Source organism: Glycine max, chromosome 5, assembly GCF_000004515.6.
Source record: "Glycine max cultivar Williams 82 chromosome 5, Glycine_max_v4.0, whole genome shotgun sequence".
Taxonomy (NCBI): domain Eukaryota; kingdom Viridiplantae; phylum Streptophyta; class Magnoliopsida; order Fabales; family Fabaceae; genus Glycine; species Glycine max.
In genome coordinates this window covers 40,617,973-40,631,881 of record NC_038241.2, presented here as the reverse complement: position 1 = coordinate 40,631,881, position 13,909 = coordinate 40,617,973, and the positions used below count along the sequence as shown (strand labels likewise).

At 33.2% G+C, this 13,909-nt stretch overlaps 3 protein-coding genes across 6 annotated transcripts in view; 1 reads left to right on the top strand and 2 right to left on the bottom strand.

The window, feature by feature from the left end:
* Positions 1-1,559, top strand: part of LOC100790072 (protein unc-13 homolog) — a 5,276-nt gene extending 3,717 nt beyond the window's left edge. Inside the window, exons 4-5 of the mRNA XM_014775862.3 lie at positions 79-268; positions 359-1,559. Of these exons, the coding sequence (XP_014631348.1) occupies positions 79-268; positions 359-1,296 (1,128 nt within the window). The 3' untranslated portion in view covers positions 1,297-1,559. The remainder of the gene's footprint in view (positions 1-78; positions 269-358) is intronic.
* A 1,308-nt stretch (positions 1,560-2,867) lies between these two features.
* Positions 2,868-5,984, bottom strand: LOC100781548 (protein phosphatase 1 regulatory subunit pprA-like). Of its 3 annotated transcripts, NM_001255892.3 has the most exons (7): positions 5,186-5,495; positions 4,893-5,123; positions 4,663-4,809; positions 4,229-4,371; positions 4,039-4,153; positions 3,308-3,453; positions 2,868-3,219 (listed from the first exon to the last, which is right to left on the bottom strand). In NM_001255892.3, exons 1-6 carry the CDS (start codon positions 5,459-5,461, stop codon positions 3,373-3,375), a joined length of 993 nt encoding a protein of 330 aa, NP_001242821.2. In that variant the 5' UTR covers positions 5,462-5,495; the 3' UTR covers positions 2,868-3,219; positions 3,308-3,372. The 3 variants fall into 3 exon arrangements, with proteins under 3 accessions (NP_001242821.2, XP_040871124.1, XP_040871125.1); XM_041015190.1 differs by having other exon boundaries at positions 2,936-3,219; positions 4,039-4,371; positions 5,186-5,984; XM_041015191.1 differs by having other exon boundaries at positions 2,936-3,219; positions 3,308-4,153; positions 5,186-5,984.
* A 935-nt stretch (positions 5,985-6,919) lies between these two features.
* Positions 6,920-9,177, bottom strand: LOC102667171 (uncharacterized). 2 transcript variants are annotated; one of them, XM_006580416.3, is made up of 2 exons: positions 8,922-9,177; positions 6,920-8,334 (listed from the first exon to the last, which is right to left on the bottom strand). In XM_006580416.3, exon 2 carries the CDS (start codon positions 8,285-8,287, stop codon positions 7,262-7,264), a length of 1,026 nt encoding a protein of 341 aa, XP_006580479.1. In that variant the 5' UTR covers positions 8,288-8,334; positions 8,922-9,177; the 3' UTR covers positions 6,920-7,261. The 2 variants fall into 2 exon arrangements, with proteins under 2 accessions (XP_006580479.1, XP_006580481.1); XM_006580418.3 differs by having other exon boundaries at positions 6,920-8,291.
* Positions 9,178-13,909: the final 4,732 nt, after the last annotated feature.

Here is a 13,909-nt window from a genome sequence, read left to right as displayed (position 1 = left end):
CCCCCCCCCCCACTTGCTCCAATAAACACCACTTTTTCATTGATGATGCATGACCTCACTTCATCCTTTTTCCTGCAGGTATGGAATCCACGTGCAAATAAAGAGTGCTTTGCTCCTTCTGCTCTTGAAATTCTAGGAATCATAGAAGACTCTCTGGAAGCGTTCTTTCTGTTGCCAATACCCATGCATGCAGCTTTGCTTCCTGAATTGATGTCTGCTCTTGATAAATCTCTCCAACAATACCTTTTGAAGGCCAAATCTGGCTGTGGTATATATTTACTGCATACCATTAGATATACCAAAAGAGTTATTCAGTAATCACTAAGATGACCAGGCTTAAATTTGATATGATCTGCAGGGAACCGCAATACTTTCATCCCAATCATGCCAGCTTTGACTCGGTGTTCGGCAAGATCAAAATTTCATGATGTTTTCAGGAAAAAAGAAAAGTCACAAGCGACTGATCAGAGAAGGATATTTCATCATGGAACTACAAACGTAGACAGCTCATTTGGATTACCCCAGTTTTGTGTTCGCATAAATACCATGCAGCGCATTGGCATGGGACTAAAGGTTTTGGAAAAGAGGACAGTTGCCCGTCTTGGGAATTCTAAATCAACAAAAGAGGATGGTATAGAGAAGGGGTTGAAGTTCAAGCTTTCTAAAGCTGCATCTGTGGAAGGTATCCGTCAACTCTCCGAGGCCATGGCATACAAAGTGATTTTCCAGGATCTGCGTTATGTTCTTTGGGATGGCCTGTATGTTGGTGAAGTTTCATCCACGAGAATTGAGCCTTTTCTTGAGGAGCTTAACCAATGCTTGAAGATTATATTGTCTACGGTGCATGATAGAGTCCTAACGCATGTAATTACTGAGGTGATGAAGGCTTCTTTTGATGGGTTCTTGTTGGTTTTGTTAGCTGGGGGTCCAGCACGTGCTTTCTCCCTTGAAGACCATGTTATAATAGAGGAAGACTTTAAGCTTCTGACTGATTTGTTCTGGTCCAATGGAGAGGGTTTACCTGCTGATCTGATAGAAAAGCATTGTACCACTGTTAAAGAAGTGCTTCCCCTGTTCCGCATGGATACTGAGGACTTGACTGAGCTATTCAGTGAGCTTATTCTGGGAATGTATGGCTCTTCAGCCAAGTTCCACTTGCCATTGCCCACAACATCTGGTCATTGGAGTCCAAGAGAACCAAACACTCTTCTGCGAATTTTGTGTCATCGAAGCGATGACGCAGCAGCTAAGTTCCTTAAAAAGAACTACAACTTGCCCAAGAAGTCTAACCGCTAATAAATGCGACAGACACGGTATGACGCATACATAATGCTATTAATCAACGAATAACATAAGGGAAGAAACCTATTCGTTCACTTGCCGCAGAAGATGTGCCACGATCCTCTTAATGACGACCCAAGTATTTGTAAATTGTTATTAGTAATTGTTTGTTTTGATCATTTTCTCTGGTAAAGCCCTTTCATATTTTCTTTCCCCTCCAAATGACTTGAGATAGGAAGTTTGAAAGACTAACGTGGCAAAATTATAATCTTGAAAAAGTAAGTAGATGATTTATCTATTTTTGGTGTTTATATTCTCTAAATAATCATGCACTTCCCAATTTTTTTAAAATTCCCAAATTACCCATTTTATATTATATCATTTTCAAAAACAGTAAAAAGTAGCTTATTCATAAGAATAAAAAATAATTTCTAAAATAAGTGTTTCATAAAAATATAATTTTTAGAATAGACATTTCACAACAGTAAAAAATAACTTACAAAATAAGTGTTAATAATAATAACAAAAATAATTATCTTTTGGAATAAATGTTTCTTAATAATAAAAAATAACTTAAAAAATAAACATTTCATAACAGTGAAAAAAAACTTCCAAAATAAGTGTCCTATAATAATAAAAAATAATTTCACCTTTCGAAATAGGTGTTCCATAACAATAAAAAATAATTTCCAAATAAACATTTCATAAGAGTAAAAAATAACAGAATGAATATTTCATAACATTAAAAAATTAATTTTATCTTCTAAAATAAGTGTTCCATAACAATAAAAATTAATTATCTTCTAAAATAAGTGTTTCATAACAGTAAAAATTAATTTTGTCTTCTAGAATAAGTGTTACATAACAATAAAAAAAAATAACTTTATCTTTCAAAATAATGAAAAAATAACTTCCAGAATAAATGTTCCATAACGAGGAAAAATAGGTTTACCTTCCAGCATATATATTCCATAACAATAAAAAAATAACTTCCAAAATAAGCATTCCATAACAAGAAAAAATAACTTCCAAAGTATGTGTTTCATAACAATTAAAGGGTAGTTTGGTATTTCAAACAAAAATGGAGGTACAAGATATACATATGGGAGTGCATGATCCAAATCCCTGGAAAAACTCGTTGTAATAGCAGTTGGTTCGGCCTGCATTAGGTTAGCCCATTCATTCTAGGTAATTGCTTCCAACACCTCAATAATTGTTTTCTGATCCTTTTTAAGCTTCCCATGAGGCTATTCCAGAATCTAAAATTTCATTTCAGATTAGTCTCAGTTTACATTTCAGAAAGGTTAATCCAAGATGCAATTTTACATTTCGGATTAGTAGGTGCAGGAAGCAATTGTTGTTGTCCTACATTAAGTTAGCCCGTCCATTTTGCATGGCCTGCATTTTATGACTGTCAATTATAATACCATTACTTGGCAAAAATAAAAATTCTAATAGCCATCTAGCAGAAGAACAACACTGGAGGGGAGGGGAGGGGAGTCTTGAAGAATTGCAGAGCTAAGTAATATGGATGTTACCGACAATAAATATCAACTTGTTAATGGATAAGAAATCAGTAAAACAAATTTCTATGAATCTCTACACCATCGTTAATATAGACAATAAATAGTAACTTGTTATTATGGATAAGAAATCAGTAAAACAAATTCATATGAATCTAGATGATCATGAATCTACACCCACAGCCTCTGTATACCACAGTCGGTAGCTAGAAATATAATTGACACAGTAGAAAGAAAGTGTTACATTACTACTCAAAAATTGGATGCCAAAAAACAAAACGAAATGTGGTCTGCAAAAGAAAGAAACATAAAATAAGCATATTCATTTGTTAGGCCACAGTATCGTCCAATGGTTGATAAGCATATTCTCTTCATTAAGTTGATGGAGCCAATCATCAGTCTTTCAAACCAGAATCTGCATGCATGACAGACTTCCAAGAAATTAATAAAAATGCAACCTATAAGAATGACAAAAGGCATACAAAGAACTATATAAAACTTACAAATAGATTTGAAAAGAGAAAGCTTCAAAGCAACTGTTTTCAAAAAGGCTGAAGCCAAGAAACTTCTAAGAAAATATATCAGAATCAATTTGTTGAATGTTGGGGAAGATTTTCCGTAGAATTCCAGTATAGTTGGGCGTCTTAGCCTGCAAGAAACAAGCAAGATTAATTCTTAAAGAGATACATCATATAACTTAAAAGTCCTAAAGAAGGAACATCTAAGTAACAAGGTATAATATAACATTGAATCTATCATTGAAGGATAAATATGTATTTTTCAAAATAAGCTTCCTCCTAAAAACCCAAAATACTTGGGGAAAAAAGATAATCAACAGGGATGAAAGGCTCAGTGCTGAAAATATACAACATTCCAAAAAACAAATGACACTTTTACAAAGCCTTCATCTATTTCACCAGCCATAGCCACAAATGGAACAGTAAATAAATGCTACATTGCATTGGAGAATGTAATAATCAATGACAATCAACCAAATTCACTTGAATAATCAATCAGCACAATTAAAACTTGTGGCTTGCTCATTTAAATGAAACTCAGTTAAGATTATCCACACCTAATGCCCACACAATTCAACTCCCTAACAAGGAATGAAACAAATGAAAGATCCACCAAAAAGGAAATGAAACTCATGGTATATTGCTAACAAATAGCCCAACTCCAAATATAAGGTTTCAAGGGGGAAAAAACAAATTTGTAAGGCTAGAAACCATACACATGGGTTATTTTCTAGGTAGATGGTGGTAAGCTTCTCTTTTGAACCAGTGACAGCCTCCGCAATTCCTTCGAGCGATGCTATTTGGTTATCATTAAGCCACAAATCTTCCAATCTGCAATAAATTATATGAGGCAATGAATCAACCAATGCAAAACCATATAAAAGATTATCTGTGGAGTATACATACTTCGTCAGGTTCACAATGTCATCCACCAAAGTTATCTTATTTGATGATACATCTAAAACCCGAAGATTGACCAATGATGACAACCCCTCCATTTTTGCAATACCATTATGGCTCAAGTACAGTTCTTCTAGAGCTACGCAACCCTGTACCCAAAATAAAGAAACGAAGTTAGAATATACAAACAAAATTAATAGTAGTATTGAAGTTTAATTTTTATGCATGTCAACTAATTAGAAATGATGGTAAGTATTACTTTTAAGATAGATGTTGTATAAGTCATCGAACTTCTTTCCATACAGATTAAAAGTCTTCTACAAGATTAGCGCATAGACTAATCATTATAGTAATAATAATCCCCAATTCATCAGCAAGTTCAAATATGTGTATTAAAATTGAGGGTAACCGCAACATGGAATTATTGGGAGAGGGCATACATCAAATCCCATCATCGATGTGAGACGATTGCTTTGCAAACTAATCTTTTTAATGCACTTGAGACCACACAGATTCACAACTTTAATTCGATTCCGTCCAAGCCACAGCTCCTGCAAATTCTCGAGGCTCTGCAAATTCTCCATCACCTAAATCACAAACGGAAACATCAAAAAACACAGTAGGAAAACAAACAAAGCACACGGTAACTTAACCCATCACGGCAATTCACCCGTAATTTATTGGAGCCGAGTTCAAGAAGCTGCAGCTGATGGAAGTGCTCGATCTCCTCAATCATGGCAACTTCGTTTTTGGACACGTAGAGTTCCTTGAGGGTATCGGAGACCCTGGACAAGCCGTGTAGCGAACTAATCTCGTTGAACGCAACATCGAAAACCAGAAGCTTCTTAAATACGCTGACGTCAGGAATGTTCTTGAATTGATTATCCCGCAGCACAAGCTCCTGCATGAAAAAGAGTTTCAGCGAATCCAGACAGAGCGTTAAAGAATGATATCGAGAGTTACCTCGAGAGAGGAGAGGGCGTTCCAGGAAGAGAGAGGGAGAACGGCGGCGTCGCTGATTAGGTTTTGGCGAAGGGAGAGCTTCTGGAGATGGGAGAGGTTCCCTATGCGCGGGTCCAGCGTGGACAAGCGATTCGCGGTGAGGTCCAACTCGGTGAGGCTGGGTGGCAACTCGACCGAGTCGAGGTCGTGGAGCTGGTAACTCGTGAGATCCAGAAGCGTCGATGAAGGATCGTCTTCGTCATTAACCGGAACCGCTATTGTTTCCTCCTCCTCCATTTTCCAACTTACGATTTCACTATCCGCCTCAATCAAAAGCAACAAACTCTATGTTTTTTTTAAAGGGCTTTCCTTTGCATCTTCTTTTTTCATAATACCTAGAATGCCCTTATCCTATTTTAGTAAAACCGAAGGTGTGTAAGTGGGGCAAATTGGTGGGGGAGGAAGTTTAGAATCATCCCCTTGTCTGGTCTGCATACATAACTATTGTATGATATAAGCACTGAATGCTTTTACTTGACAACAGTACTCCATAAGCAGTACTTTTCTCTCTAAACTCAAAAGTGTATCAGGAGTCAAACTCAAATCCCACTACATGATAGATGGAATTGGCGTTTCCTTTTATTTTCTACAGTTCACCGCTTGGCTTCACAATCTTGGTAGGCTTGTTTGTCAATCTGCAGTACTGATTTTTATTTTCTCTCTGCCAATTTTTTATTTTTATATATGGATAATATTTTTTGCGGCCTAATATAAAAGTTGTAACGTTTACGACCTGAAGACAGAAAATAGAAAAAATCATGACACCATCATTATAGAATTGTTGATCCGAAGGTGTCCATCTATATCAGCTATTGCTGATGTATGACTGGTCCCCAAGTGCTTTTGCATCATATGCTCATGAGTCTGGTAGGTGGACTCTACATCTTCATCAGTCCTGATTTTTTTTTTTTCACTCGTGATTTTTTACATTTACTTCATACTTTTATTTATTTTGCTCTTATTTTTTTTGTTACGTTTCTCATTATGTCTATCACATTTTCTTTTTCCTTTTTATTTCTCTTTCTTTCGGCTCATGAGTGTACACACGGATACACCCTCTTTCCTTGTATTTCTAGTAACTAGGCATCACCTGCCTCAAAGTCAAGTACAGAGTATCACCAGCATCTTTGATTATTGGGTCAATATATCGATTTTGATCCAGTCTTGGTTTTATTTCTGGTAAGGGTAGGCGTCATTGCCTCTTATCTGTCCAACAACAGCAATAAAAAATGAAGTGTGTTGACCTTACACTAGGAACCAACAATCATCTAACAATTAACATTGATATGCCAATACTGAATTGTTTTGCTCTTCTTTCTCTGAGATTAATTGAAATTGAGTATGAATGAGTTATGTTTGATAAACTTTTCCATAAGTACTTATAAGAGTAAAAAAAAAAAAAGCTTTTTCAAAAGTTAAGGTAAGCTAATGCATAACTGCCCAAGTTTAACATATGTTTTTGGAGAAGCTAAGTAAACTTCTACAAATTAGCTTATGTATAAGTTAATCTTAGTTAGTTCTTGGAAAAACTTATTTTATTTTTTCTTCTAATTTTTTCTCCTATACCTACTTAATGGATCAAAACACTCCCAAAACATGTTTTCCATTCATAATATTAGAAATTTTGGGACCGGAAATCCTTGTTGCCAGATTTTCAATGAAAGCTAAGCTACTTTAATAAAGCTGAAAGTAACCGGAAAACAAAAGTGTCATTCACAACAGTTACATTGATCTTTAGCCTATACAGGTTTTCAAATCCAAGAAAAAGAATGCTGCATAAATGAAACCTCGTCCGAATTGTGCAGCTAGTGATCTCTTCAAGAAAAAGATCTGCAATGTTACCATTCCCTATGTATGTACAATCACATCATACATAGCCATGAATTAAAGAAAAAAGACATCATCTATAGCCTAGGAGCTTACTCCTTACAGCTCTGTAATTTTTATTTTTAATTTTTTTTGTAATGAAAAGTGGCATCTATGAACACTCTGGTTTAAAAATTACAATGATGAGAAACATAATCTAATAAAACCAAACTAGCTATTTCCCTCACTGATTTCTGAATTGCATTTGACGCCTGAAATGTCGACATGAGCAATACTTTCTGTATTACTTTCAACATCAGCATCGTTCTTCGATGCTTCCAAATTCACTTCAACAATGTTATCTTCAACATATGTGACTTCATAAGTGTGTTTTCTAAGCCAACTTCCTTTGCGAACATTTGAAATGTTTTCTTCATGCACGATGTGTGCCTGGGCAAACACTATTTCAGTTTCATTAACATCAGGTGGGACACCATTTTCATCATGAAAGCTTTGGACCTCATCTATTTCCTCTGTCACTTCAGCATTTGTGTCATTCTCGGCCACATTTTTGTGCTTCCTGGTTTCCTTTTCTCTAATTCTGGACCCTTCATCCCCATCATTCTCCTTTTTTGAGAAACCTGATGTAGCATTCTTTCTAACATGCACTTCATTTAGCTGTTCCCTGAGTTGTACATCTTCTTCTTTGTTGCTACTTTTAGAATCATTTATTATCGGTCTGTTTCGGTATTTCTCATTGCCATGCTCCTTGTGACCTGACTCACTTCTTGATTCTAAACCAACCTTTTCAGATTTTGTTTTGCACAAATGTTTGTGTTGAATTTTGGATGATTCCTCAGGTTGAGTACTTTCTGGTTCAAGTTCCACTTCTTTTCCTCTGCCGAATATCTCATTGATATGTCCAAACTCTTCTTCAGCCTTATCTTCCTTGGCTCCATCAGACTCATCATCCCTGCCACTACTTGACTCTTTAGCTTCTCCTGCAAAATCTACATTTCCTGAGTCAGGAAAATCCATTTGATCTAACCGTGATGGCATCCCTTTTCGCCCCAACAAAATAACTCCATGTCCTTCATCAAGCTTGGTTTGATCGCTATAGTTCTCTGTATTGTTTCTTGAGTGCTTGACCTGATATATCAGCCAGGCACCAACAGCCAAAATTAGCATCACCTTCAATGCCTGCATTATGTTAGCACCTTTTGGTCTCGGGACTCTTCCAAAAGATTGATACTCCATTCTTCTGCATATGAGTCAACGCCTTTGTCAATGCTTCAATAAATATTCTGAGGATCCAGGAGATATACAATTGGACATTATAACATGTTGATTCTTAAATTAATTCCAGAAATGTAAAATTTCTAGTAAATCTTGAAAACCAGCAAGAGAGGAGAAACAAGTCCAATTACTAGCAGTTACATTAGAGAAATAAATTAAATAAAAATAAGTCCAATTACAGAAAGAAAACAGAAGCATGTGCAAGCACCACCAAAGCTACTCTACTAAAAAATGACTTGAGATAGAATCCAAGAACTAAAAAGTCAAACAAAAAAAATGTGCAACCAATTCATTCAAACAAAGCGGAAGAGAAGTATTTCTTCCATTGCAGATGCTATTAGAATCGCAAACAACTGATAACATAAAAAATAAAAAAAAAAATTGCAAACCAGGCCAAATCATCAAGTCAATGTGCACATTGATGGGCAATTTCTAGTCCCAGATATGATGTCCAACAAGACTTAAATTCTTGGCAAACCATTATTCCAAGAAACAAGTATGGGCATGATGATTGATGAAAAAAGAGAAGAAAAGATTAACAAAGATTATTGAGGCATAGAAAATTCAACAGAAAAATGAGGAGGAAGAAGTGGACCTGTTTTGTCTTGTTTTCTTAACGGAGCCGATCAAGTGATCTTATTATTTGTTCTCTCTCTCTCTCTCTCGGGAGACTGTTGCTCAGTCTATTTGCGCTTTAAAATTGTAGTTTGAAGAAGAAGATCAAAATTAATACTTTGAGTAGTTGAGACTGCCCAAAAGTGGCAGTTAACATTTTGTCGCCATCTCTAAAATAATCCTGAGACTGGGACTGGGACTCTCCAACACGCAATGCAACAACTCAAAGTCAAAACTCAAAACAAATCACTCGGGGAAAATTTGAGAATTCAAATGACCTAAGCCTTCGAGTTCGAGTACTTAATGAATATTAGGTATCAAACTAAAAGAGTATTTAAAAAAGTCAGAAACTAAAACAATTATTCATACTTACTATCTCAAGGACTAATATGAGGATCTACTGATAGGTGTTATCTTCAAGCAAAAATAAGAGTATAAGTGACAATAGGTTAACCAGTGAACATGGTCAACCCAACGTAAACCAAGAAAGAAACCACATTTTAGGTTGGATAGTCGAATTCATTTGGATTTTAAGTTGAACCGAACCAAGACTGAATTGGGTCTCAAGTTTTAAACGTTCAATATTTTGACCTATTTCAAAACCTATTGAGATAGAGAACCACGAAAAGGCTTGATCCAAGGTTGTACCACTGTGATACCCAATCCCATGTAACGATATCCCTATATACCCGGTGTGCAGATTCTTGTAACTACTCTCAATCTCGAGTATCGGGGAACAACTACACCTAGAGGCAAAAGTGAATAAATACATTTTCATGCTCTCGCTAGAGGCTTGGAAACCTATGTCGGAACAGGTTGTGATGCTCCAACTCATTTCTCGGCTCAAGTGTATGGATCTAAATATACCGTTATATAAACCTCATGTGGGCATACCATTCTAATTTAATAGTTTTTTAGAACATAATTAACTGAATATTTTCTTAAAAATTTAGGATTAATATAGATATTATTTTTTATTATAAATTCATGAAAGTTCTATATAGTATGTGAAACTAGTGATCAATATTTAGAATCTTGTATTTTTTTTTTTAAAAAAAAAAAGAGGTTTAGTTTGCCCTTATGACAGTGATGGTCAATATATGTAACCTTTTGATAATTGCAACTAACATTTTGGATAATTTATATGAATTAATGTTTTATATGTAATTTGGTGCATAAATAAATATATAGATAGATATCTGTTTGATGAAATTGCCCCCTACTTATTAGCTTGTGTCAATCTATATTAATCAACATAATTGATGTTTAAAGAGAAAATATCTTTTTTCTAATAAACTATATATTTCCATCGTGATTGAGAGTGTATGAATTTATTATGGCAGTGGAAATTTAAGCAATATGCATGAGAGCATACATTTTAAGTTAGGTTAAATAAAATATTTTAGTTAATTTTTAATTCTTTTATTAACGGAAAAAAAATTTGTTTGATAGTTTGATAAATAAATTTTTTATTATTTTATAGCGTTTTTTAACGCTAATTGAAATAACATTTTCTAAAACATTAATTTTTAATTTTTATATTTTATTATATTTTTATCCTTAATATATTCATCCAATTTCTTAGTTTTTTTTAAATAAATCATGATTTTATTATTTTTCTGTCATTTAATATTTTTTAGCTACGTTTTATCAAATATTTATAATTTAATAAGTTAATTTTATTAAATATAACCTTAACTTCGTTACGATGATTCTATAGAGGCAAAAAAAAAATATCAATTTCAGATCTTTTTAATAATTTGTATAGTTTTAATTTGAATTTATTAGGCATGTACTGTAAGTGTATTTTTTTTATATTAACTAGTAAGAAATCATATTTAATATGACGTTTAACTTGGTTAATAATTTTATTATACACCATAGTTTATAATTATACATTAATTTAAAATTTTATATTATCAGTACATATTTAAGATTAATTAAAATTTATTGAGAGTCATAAATTATATGGCTTCGCTTTCATTTAATAAGTTAAATTTATTATTTCAAAAATTTCAATAACTTTATGTTTATGATAAAAAAAAGGGTTAAAGTAATATATTAAAATATATCAGTAGCACTCTCTATTGAAAAAAGAAATATTCTAAAGTGAATCCAAATTCATAAATCTAAATTTACAGTATGATACATCGATCATACTTAATTAGTGCATAAAATTAAACTATATATTATCAATGTATCATACAGTTAAACATTAGTTTATATGTATATATAAATTTTTATTAAATGAAAATTGTACTAAGGTACACAACATTTTAATTTTTAATTTCTTCCTAACTAATTTTTGAATTTTTAAAAAAATTAAAAGTTTTAAATATATGGTTTTAATATTTTTATTATCATTAAAAATAATTTTGCATAAATTAACTTAACTTAATTTACTAGTGTTTTTGTTTTTTAATAAATGTGTATATTTATGTATAAATGAGATACACATAAATGTTTAAATATAATATTTTGTATTAATGAGAGGTTGCATATGTTCCTTTTTTTTTAATTACTTTTTATTTTTGGGATCCCTCCCCCCTCTCTTAACTTATAGTCTTATATATTATCCGCTCAACTCATTCTTAATTAATGTGAGAATTGATGTTTCATACTTCAATTTTCTACACTACAGATTCGGTGGCCATTAGACATTCGCGGAAGCGAGTATTATATAAGACAATTTTTAGGTGTAACGTATAAGCATTTTATGTAGTACGTCCTGTTTTTCAATTGAAGTTAGAAGTTTATATTTCGATCATTTGTGTCAATTAATTTTTAATGTCTATTTTCATTGAATTAATTCGTCAAATTAAGTCTCTATTTTAATTTAAGAACACAAAAACACCTAGATACAGCTCCTAAATTTTGTCCAGTCATATATATCCACGACTTATTTATAAGGTTCATGGTTTAGGGCTTCCACGAGAAGACGAGAATGCTACGTTTCCAGAGTAGTTGATGCTATAGTATTCATGATTCATTATGCATGATTGCAACTTTGTAGATATCATTAGGCTCCACTTGGGATTAGTTCAGCGTATGATACTGCGGATACCGTTATATACCTCTGATACATCATCCTCTGGAGAAGGATTGGTGTGACATATATCTTTCCATGGTTTATTTAGCATATTAATCAAAATCGAGTGGTGCACAATCGAACGAGCAAGAATTATTTAGTTATGGCTACTGTGTATGGTTTGCTCAGTCTTATTTTAAAAATGCTAATTTCAAATCTTATACTCTCGAGTCTCGAGTGTGATATTTGTTATTTGGTATCATTATCGGTCTTGTACAATGGAAACTTAATCAATGGCAGGAGCAATCACTCCTCTCTTATGATTGTATTTGAAAGGGGTTGCAAGACGATAATTATGGATCTCTTGTTTTGGCGTGGTGAAATTGGTTTAAAAGTCTCGTAGAATTTTAAAAGTAATTGATAAATAAAATGTGTATAAATCATGTTAATTTATTTCAATGGGCCAAATGCATGTAATTTAAACTGCAACGTGTTGACATATTCCGTTTTCATTAAATTAGGTATAAAGATTGTACGGTTTAATGACGAGGTTAGTCTGCACATATCCTTGAGCCCAAGAACAGATGAGCACTCAATCTCAAATCATGTCTCCAATTATTGAACTTATGATATGGGCGCTGGGGTGCAAATGCAATTCAGTAAAATAAATAATTATGGGTTCCCATCATGGACACCTTCCAACATAAGCTCATTGTAATGCACCAAGCTAGCAGCCACCAACAACAGCAAACGCACAAAAATAAATAACGATTTTTGTCATTGTCATACTCATCAATTAGCGTGTGACCCTCCAATCTCCGCTATCAAAACTTGTTATGGTCTTTTTTTAATTAACTGGTCTTGCTAATTATATAAAGTTCATTAATATTAATAATAAAGATGAGATATTGTAATGATAATGATTTCTAATAAACTAAAAAAAACAATTTCTACTTCTTTAACTAATGTTCTAAACCCTACTTTGGGAATGACACAGTGTTTTTTTTTTTAAGCAGGACGACACTGTGTTTAGACAATATATGGAATGCACGTTTCTTGCAATGAATCCAATTGAGAAATGAAGGAATAAAATGACAAAAAAAATAGTTTGCTTTTTTTTTCTTTCTTTTTATATTTCATTTGGTTATATAAAATTAGTGAAAAATACTAATTAATATTTTATATGTTTTAAAGATAAAAATAAAGCCTAATTTTTAGGAAATATCAATTAATTAATATATAATCATGATAGATACTACTATGACTTTTAAGTAGTTGGTATATAAAAAAAGCTATATATATATATATTAATTAGATATAACAGTGTAAAAATTATTCATAATTCCAATACATAGATTACTTTTTAAAATAAATTAAATAATATTATTTATAATTATTAATAAAAAATCTCATACTAGCTACGTACCTAGCTAAATGGCACGTGCTATCTACGCGAAATTATATATGAAATTTTAAACATTTTCATCCTATTAAAAATTAGCTTAAATATATATTTTAAAATTATTATAAATATCAATTATCTTATAATTGTGTTTGATGGCAATAACGATAATAATAGAACCGTGTTGCACTTGCATAGACTCCTTTAAATAGGTCCTAACCCCCTCTCCCGTTGCATACAAATTCTGATTCTCAAAGAAAACAAGCACTACTGATGGTGGTGGCAAAGAAGGTATGGAACATGGTACGCATGTTGTTCTTCATGTTGAGAAAGGGCATAGCCAAGAGCAAAATAATGGCGTAGTTCCATCTCATGCTGAAACGTGGCAAGCTTGCACTGAACAACCTCATGCATGCAGCTGAACCACCACCACTACATTACCTCCTTCAGCTGCAGTAACAGCCACACCAAACGCACCAACCACTTCACCACCCGCTTCTCCTCCACCAAATACTAACCGCAGATCAGAAGGTTCTCG